Source organism: Trematomus bernacchii, unplaced genomic scaffold (genome assembly GCF_902827165.1).
Source record: "Trematomus bernacchii unplaced genomic scaffold, fTreBer1.1, whole genome shotgun sequence".
Taxonomy (NCBI): Eukaryota; Metazoa; Chordata; class Actinopteri; order Perciformes; family Nototheniidae; genus Trematomus; species Trematomus bernacchii.
This window is the reverse complement of record NW_022987469.1, coordinates 2,206,247-2,215,355: the sequence shown is the minus strand read 5'-3', so window position 1 is coordinate 2,215,355 and position 9,109 is coordinate 2,206,247. Positions and strand designations below refer to the sequence as shown.

The following is a 9,109-nucleotide window of genomic DNA, read 5'->3' as shown; positions in this document are numbered from 1 at the left end:
CTGCCACAGTACTTCACAGAGACGTTCGGCGCATAGTGGTTCTGCTTCCCATTGAAGAGCAAAATGTGGGAAAATAGTACAGTACAACAAACTCATCAGCAGTGAATCATTTTCTGTAACTTCAGTAGAAAAAGTGTTGTGACCTCCTTGGGTTCAGGAACCAGGAGCTCAAGTGGGAGGTGTTTTGGCAGAGCCAGAGAAATCTAAATCTGGCTCCAGTCCAGCAGATGGAGACAGGGAGCCTAGGGTCTGTGCTTCCACTGAGGAGGTGGCTCAGAGGAAGAGTGTGCCACTCCTAGTTAAGGAGCTTAATGCAACACACCTGTGAAGGCACACTCTCAGCAGAGAAGCAAACAATTCACTGTGGGAGAGGAGAAAGACTCAAGGATTCAACCAAAGACGCTGCTGGTGATATATTTTGTAAATGTATTTTTCTGTTGGAACCATGTTTTATTAAGATGAATTATTATTTCTAGTTTATGAAGTTAAGCTAAAACATAAGATGCTGGATTATAATTTACTTTGTTGAGATGCAATTATTTTTGTTTAAAGGGCCCATGTCATGGCCATTTCCACTGATCATAATTACATTGTTGAGGTATACTAAAATAGATTTATACTGTGCAATTTTCCAAACTCACATTGGTTTCGCATACAGCATCTCTGTCAAGCATGTGTATTCAGCAGTATTCACTTTCTCCACTAAACGACTCGTTGGAGCTCTTGCCCCCCCCTCCCTGTGAGCCTAGTGTGCTCCGATTGGTCAGCTCGGCCACTCGTTCTGATTAGTCAACCACCAGAGAGGCTGCGCCCATGTCAGTGCTTTTCCCGGCTGCTCTCAGCGTAACATCAGTCTTATCATGGCGTCGGTACAGCGGTATATTTTATATACATATATATTTTTAACTGTTGTTATAGAAGAGTGTGACGGCCCCAGGGCCTTTGTCTTACGATGGGGTGGAGCTGAAGAGGCTAATCAGCACGATCACGGACACCTCCGGACACTACGGCCCCAGTCTCTCTCCAAAGCGGCTGCAGGAAGACTAACTCTGCGATCCTCTCAACCACCTGTCTCTGCATTTACCACAATAAATGAGACACACTGCTACTCTGTAATATCCATACAGTCTGTCGTCCCCACTGGTAAACAGACGGATGTAGTGGGCGATATGCAGGATGCCGCTTGGCAAGAAACACACGACAAAGATGATGAAAACCAGAGTGCTGACCCTGATAAACGGTTTCCAGTCGCAACAGGATTGTCCTAGATGGTATACCACTGCGACATGCGAATAGATACAAATCAGGAATGGCACTATGAAGCCCAGGCAAACCAGCATCATCCTGTGTGGCACCAATGGGGAATGGGATTTTTCATCCAGGGGCAGGACATCATGGCAGGTGGTGATTCCCAGGTGGGTGAGCTGGTAGCTCTGCCTAACCAGGAGCTCAGGCACAATGGCCACACCGTACAGGAACCAGACCACCAAGCAGGACCACACTGCCAGCGTAGACTTAGCCAGCCTTCTGTACAGGAACGGCCGGACCACAGCCAGGTAGCGCTTTACACTGATGCATGCTATAGTTTGGGCTGAACTGTAAACATTGCCATAAAACAAGGCTGTGATAAGCCGGCAGGAGATTTCCCCAAATATCCAATTGTTCCCGTTGAAGTGGTAGTGAACACGCAGCGCCAGGGAGAGCAGCAGCAGCAGGTCGGACAGAACTATAGATAGGTAAAGAACTATGTTGGAGAAAGGCTTTGCTTTGAGTCTGAGGAAGGATGTAGGCGTTGGAGGGGATGCCCACCAGCATGGCCAGGATGTATGATGAGGGGATGACCCTGGTGCTGAGGACCCCCGTGGTGTAGGCTGTCACTGCGTCCTCCGGGCTCACCTGCAGCCGAGGGTCTGAGCTAGGGTAGAGCAGCAGCCTGGTGCCTTTCGGTTTGTACAGCGCTGCCTTAAAGGTTTTCGGTATCGCAACACCGGTTTCATTCGATACATTCCTGGATTTGTTTCCTAGAAATGGGTACACAAAAGACAACGTTTATCAATCAATCAACAACTTTATTAATCCCGCAAGGGCAATTGGTTATGAGCAGTTTATGTCATGTACACAGGCAGGAACATACAGGAAGAAAACACACATGGCTTTAAAGCAACTTAAATTTAGAATAAAAGTACATTTAAATCTACATTAAAACAGGATTTGTATAGTTAATTATGCTGTCTGCTGTCTGGAGACTTTTTAGTTATATCTCTTGTTTTATGCAAGAGAAAACTGACATTTCTAAAATAATATTATTAAATATCCTTTAAACAATGTTTTTGTATTGTATTTGCAGCTTTACTAAAATAGTTTTGTAACTTAGATTTGGGATCCCTTAACCAGTTAGAACATTAAAAACTACCGTGAAAAGTCTAAAGTATAAGTATTTAATTATGAAACACTTATCCTTTTGATAAACTCTTATAAATAGTATATTAATAAACCAACCCGGTATCACGGCAAGACGTGAACATGTGACGATCTACCATGCTGGGAGACGTGAATAGAGTGGCGAAGTCCCTCCCCTTCCGGTGGACCTCCATGGGACCTTATTTCGGAAAAATTATGTATTGAAGTCAATGGAGAGAGAAAGATTATCTTTCGATCCCGTTTGAATTGTGCCACGAATTACACATATGCTGTTTGTCAATTTAAAAGATAATTTTGCAAGTAAAAAAAAAAAAAATGTAACACATTTGTTTGTGTGAAACGCTCAATGAACTACATCTCTGGTCAACAACACACGTCACCAAGATGGCCGTCACTACTGTCTTGTCAACAAAACGATTGACTACCCTCACTATCACCACAATGAAACACGTCCTGAAGAATGTCATGCAAAGCTGCCTGCCTGCCTTCCTTTGATTCTCTCTGAACTGCCTGGTCGTTTTAATGTTTAATGTCAACCATTTGTGCAGATAGCATGAAGTAGAGAAGATCGCTAGCGTTAGCGTTAGCATTTCTCCCCCGGGCTTAAATGGTGTATTATAGAATGATCACACCGGCAAGGCAAGGCAAGTTTATTTATATAGCACCTTTCAACACAAGGCAATTCAAAGTGCTTTACAAAAATGGAAGACATTTTAAAAATGGCATTTAAAATCAGTCATTAAAAAGAAAAGATAATAAAATAAACATTAAAAGAAAAAATACATGGATAAAAGTTAAAAGTTACAGTGCAGTTTAAGATGTGAATAGTTCAATTAAAAGCAGCGGCAAAAAGAAAAGTCTTCAGCCTGGATTTAAAAGTAGTAAGAGCAGAGTTTCTGGGAGTTTGTTCCAGATATTTGGAGCATAATAACTGAATGCTGCTTTACCATGTTTAGTTCTGACTCTGGGGACAGAAAGCTGACCAGTCCCTGAAGACCTGAGAGTTCTGGATGGTTCATAATTTAGCAGTAGGTCAGACATGTATTTTGGGCCTAAACCATTCAAAGCTTTATAAACCAGCAACAATATTTTGAAATCTATTCTTTGACACACAGGAAGCCAGTGTAAGGACTTCAGAACAGGAGTGATGTGATCCACTTTCTTAGTGTTAGTGAGGACTCGAGCAGCGGCGTTCTGAATTAGCTGCAGCTTTCTAATAGATTTTTTAGTGAGGCCTGTAAAGACACCATTGCAGTAGTCGAGTCTACTGAAGATAAAAGCATGGACAAGTTTTTCCAAATCCTGCTGTGACATTAGTCCTTTAATCCTAGATATGTTCTTTAGGTGATAGTAGGCTGATTTAGTAACTGTTTTAATGTGACTGTTGAAACTCAGGTCAGAGTCCATGACTACACCTAGATTTCTGGCTTTATCTGTTGTTTTGAACATTGCAGACTGAAGCTCAGCGCTAACTTTTATACGTTCTGCCTTGGCTCCAAAAACCATTACCTCAGTTTTATCTTTGTTTAATTGGAGAAAGTTCTGACACATCCAGTCATTGATTTGTTCAATGCACTTACTCAGTGTTTGAATTGGAGCATAATCTCCTGGTGAAATTGTTACGTAAATTTGTGTGTCATCCGCTATGGTAACTTATTTTGTTGTTTTTCATTATCTGAGCCAGTGGTAGCATGTAGATGTTAAAGAGAAGAGGCCCCAAGATGGAGCCTTGAGGTACCCCACATGTCATATTTGTCAACTCAGATGTGTATTTACCTATAGAAACAAAGTTTTTTCTGTCCTTTAAGTAGGACTCAAACCAATTTAGAACTGTTGCCGAAAGTCCCACCCAGTTTTCTAGTTGGTCTAGTAATATGTTGTGGTCAACAGTGTCAAACGCAGCACTGAGATCTAATAATACTAACACTGAGGTTCTGCCACTGTCTGTGTTTAAGTGGATGTCATTGAAGACCTTTACAAGAGCAGTCTCAGTGCTGTGGTTTGGACGAAATCCTGACTGGAACACATCCAAACAGTTATTTAAATGCAAGAAGTTACTCAACTGTTGAAATACAACTTTTTCAATGATTTTACCTAGAGATGGCAGGTTTGATATTGGCCTGTAATTGTTCATTACTGAGGCATCTAGATTATTCTTTTTTAAGAGCGGTTTAATGACTGCAGTTTTCAGGGCCTCTGGAAAAATACCTGAGTGAAGAGATGTGTTTACTATATGAAGTAGATCTGAGGCCATGCAAGGAAAAACATCTTTGAAAAATCCTGTTGGAATAATATCAAGGCAGCAGGAGGAGGATTTCAGAAGTTGAATAATGTCCTCTAAGTTTTTACCATTAATCTGATGGAATTGTGTCATGGTGTTTGAATTGATATTTGGTGGACATAGGGACAAAACATTTGCTGTAACTGATGCAGAGGCACTGACTGCTTGTCTAATTTTCTGAATTTTGTCAGTGAAGAAGGAGGCAAAATCATTGCACGCCCTGGTGGATAGAAATTCAGAGGCTACTGACACTGGGGGGTTAGTTAGTCTGTCGACTGTAGCAAACAAGGCACGTGCGTTGTTTTTGTTTTTGGTAATGATGTCAGAGAAGAAAGACTGTCGTGCGTTTTTCAATTCCAAATTATAAAGGCCAAGTCTCTCTTTATAGATTTCAAAGTGAACCTGGAGATTTGTTTTTCGCCACCTACGTTCAGCTTTTCGACACTCTCTTTTTTCTGTTCTCACGGTCATGGCCTTTCTCCATGGAGATATTTTCTTGCCAATCACTTCCTTTACCTTCGTTGGAGCAATGGTATCTATAACATTTTTAATTTTTGAATTAAAATGATCTACTAGCTCATTTACTGAGATGTTAGCAGGGGCAAGTGTGGATGAAAAATTATGAGTAAATATTTCCCTAGTATTTTCTGTTAAATATCGCTTTGTGGTTACCTCTTTCTGAACATTTTTGTGAACAGAAATAGAGCTCTCAAAGAAAACACAGGAATAATCAGAGAGTGCAACATCAGTCACCACAACCTTTGAGATATTCAGACCCTTTGAGATAATTAAGTCCAGAGTGTGCCCCTTATTGTGCGTGGGCTCCGCCACATGCTGAGTCAGTCCATAGTTATCAATAACACAAAACAGTTCTTTAGCCCCTCTGTCCTGGGGGTTGTCAACATGGATGTTAAAATCACCAACAATGACTAAACGGTCAAAGTCAATACACACTATAGACAGCAGTTCAGTAAAATCATCAAAAAAGCTTGCACAGTATTTGGGTGGTCTATAGATATTTAGGAACAGAGCTCGAGAGGAGCATTTCAGCTGAAGGGCCACATATTCAAAAGAAGCAAAGTCCCCATAAGATGTCTTCCTGCATTGAATGGAATCATTGAACAAAATAGCAACTCCACCCCCTTTCTTATGCATTCTTTCCTGACTCATAAAACTAAAGTTGGGAGGGGTTGATTCGATAAGAACAGCTGCACTGTTATTTTGTTCAATCCAAGTTTCCGTTAAAAACATAAAATCGAGATTGTGCTCAGTGATAAAATCATTGATTAAAAATGTTTTTCCTGCTTTCCGACTTTCGGTTTTTCCCGGTCTCTACACAGACACTGGACTCTCCAACGGCGTTACTGGAGTCTGCATGGTACGTTTTTGCTAACGCTCTGTTATTTGCTTGAAAGCTTTGTGTCCCTATCTGTTCTAAAGCTCACTTCTAACAAATAAGTCTATTTTATCCTTACATTTATGTTCGACAACCCATGCTTTTATGGAGCCCGGAAGGCTAGCTAGGCAGATAGCATTAGCGAGAGCTATTGTTTGCTAACACCATATGTGCCATTGTTTACATTCAGTTTGTCTTTTCTATAGTTGTTGTTGCTATTTATAGTATTGTGCTGCAGTAGTTTGTGGAATTTACAAGTCATGTTTCTGTTCTAGATGATTACATTGGGACTAGCGAGGAGGAACAGTTCCGAACAACGTCCTCTGCATCAACAGCACAAACCGAGGAGGAGAGGATCTGGCCCTGCAGGAACGGCAACTGGCCCAGCAGAATCAATGCCATGTCTTATCTTATTGCTTGTTGATAAATAATTGCACCCACCAGCGATCACACAGAAAGATGGCATCATCTAGGCGTCCCTCTGCAGTCAGAAATATCATAAACACCATCGTCCACAAAGCACTGTACAGGGGTTTATGGATTTAAGAGAATACTTATCACAGTGAAACCTTTATCATCTGTTGCAATTAAAGCAAATAAGAGAATAAATACTTGGTTAAATAATACATTTTAACTCTTTAGCAGGACAACTCTGCATACTGTTTGAAATTGAGTTTGCTAGCTTGAGGTCCTCCTCTAAAACATAACATTACATATTTTGTAATGGTATTAAGAATACATGATAAATACATGTATGTTACGTGCCGTAGTGTGTGTGTGGGTGTGTGTGTGTCTTTCTCTCTCTCCCTCTGATTCTCCAGGTGCAGCCTGATTGTCTCCAGGTGCAGCCTCTCTCCCAGGTGCTCCCAATCCCAATCAGGGCCTCCATATAGGACCTGAGGAAGGCTGCAGTCGCTCTCCCTTTCTCCTCTGGCTGCATGGGTGCAGCACGTCGTCTTGGGTCTCTGTGTGGGACCTGGTTGTCCATTATTGTTGGATTAAAACTCATGTGTGAACAAAGAGATCAGTTTCCTCTCTTTTTTCTCGTGCTGGTCGTTCTGTGTTTTGTTACTCCCCTTCGTACCCCTAGATTTTGGGAGGGAACGTAACAAATGGGGGCTCGTCCGATCTTTGAGACAAAGAGTGAGTATCTGTTGGTGGTTTAGCGTTGATATTGTGTAGCATTGGCTGTGAAGTCTCTTGCTGTTTAAAAGCTTCCTCAGTTTAGATAGGGGAGTGTCTAGCTGGGCTAAATCAGTCTTTCCTTCAGGCACTCAATTTTTATTTTGCCTTTTTTGTTTTCGGGGTAATCCTGGGTGGGGATTTATTCCCTGTTGGGGGCAGGCGTTTCAGGGTTTCGGCCGCTGATGTTTGCCTTTTAAAGTCGCCTCGAGCCCGGCACGCTCCAGAAGATAGTTAGGTAAGTTTGGTAGGCAGGATCTGGGGAAGTTTGTAAAAAAAAAAAAAAAAAATGGTAAGTCGCCGTTGATAAGGATGGCTTTTGTTTTGGAGCAGTTTGTGGCCAGTCCTACTGTGGGTCAGCTAGACGGGTGTAGGAAGGTTGATTTGCGGTTAGTTGCTGACCATTATCACGTTTCTGTCTCCTCTGCTCTTGTTAAGAGTGAACTCAAGGCTACGGTGCTAACTGGACTAGTTGAACAGGGGGTTTTGAGTCTGCCTACTTCAGTGGAATCTCCTGGAACGGTGGCCGGGGCTGTAGCAGCAGAGTCTCCTGGTGGAGGCCGCGTTGGTGTTACTCCAGGTGTTCAGAGTGCTACGGAACAGGCAAAACTTTTCAACATGCCTCAGTTGGACTCGTTTTCGGCAGGGTCCTCACCTACGGGGTCTAAATTAGATGCCAGGGTAAAAGTGCGTATGGCTCGTCTACAGTGGGAGAAGGAGGAGCGTGATAGGGATTTTCAGCACAGGAGGGAGCTGGAGATCAGGAAGTCGGAGCTGGAGATCAGGAAGTTGGAGGCAGACACTGATGTCAGGAGGGAGCTGGAGATCAGGAAGTCGGAGCTGGAGATCAGGAAAGTGGAGGCAGACACTGCTGTCCGGATGCATCAGTTAGAGCTTCAGGCAGCTGGGGGGGGTGATTCTGCCGTTACATCTTCTGGTCCTGCTGCCTCCTTCGACGTAAGTAGGCATATTTCTTTGGTCCCTGTGTTTCGTGAATCAGAGGTGGAGATCTATTTTGGTGCATTTGAGCGCATTGCTGCTGCTCTGCGCTGGCCAGAAGACGTGTGGGCTATTCTTTTACAGTGTAAGCTAGTCGGCAAGGCTCAAGAAGCTTGCTCTTCTCTTTCTGTCGAGGATAGTTTAGTGTATGAGAATGTTAAAGGTGCTGTTCTCAGGGCATATGAGCTTGTGCCTGAGGCCTACAGGCAGCGTTTTCGCGGCCTGATGAAAACTTCTGGCCAAACTTACGTGGACTTCGCAAGGGAGAAGAAAGTCCTCTTTGACAGGTGGTGTAGAGCTTGTAAAGCTGACGACATTACTTCAGTGTGTGAGCTAATGATGTTAGAGGAGTTTAAGAACTGTGTGCCTGAGCGTACGGTAGTCTACCTGAACGAGCAGAAGGTAACTACCCTTCAAATTCAGCTTCCGGTTTCGCTATGAGTGGTCGCATTTTCGAGAGCTCCCGCTTTGGAGGTTATTCCTCACGATTTTTTACATATTTCATCCTCCTGACAATATGGATTATGGACTCCTACCTCAACTCATCAATGAGGCAACATCACTTAGAGAAGGAGAGTAGTGAAAGCAGGGATAAAATGAACCACAATGACTTTTACCTTCTCAACGGCTGGGAAAGGAAACACCTCGCTTTTGGAAGTGCAAGCATTCATGCATTATTAACTGCAAACCCGACGCGAAAGTACTTACCCCCGTCAGGCAAACTAGACCGAAGAAGTATGATCGTCTTGGTCTTATTGTTAGCGGGAGACATCCATCTGAATCCGGGCCCGGTGCAGACAAGAAGCCATTCCTGCAGGCTCGAGGAGCTA

At 43.0% G+C, this 9,109-nt stretch overlaps 1 protein-coding gene across 1 annotated transcript; it reads right to left on the bottom strand.

The window, feature by feature from the left end:
• Positions 1-242: 242 nt before the first annotated feature.
• Positions 243-8,596, bottom strand: LOC117493357 (proteinase-activated receptor 3-like). The gene is given in 5 exon segments (XM_034143874.1): positions 243-295; positions 1,085-1,782; positions 1,784-2,021; positions 7,936-7,982; positions 8,529-8,596. Coding segments are annotated over 5 exon segments (1,104 nt in total).
• Positions 8,597-9,109: the final 513 nt, after the last annotated feature.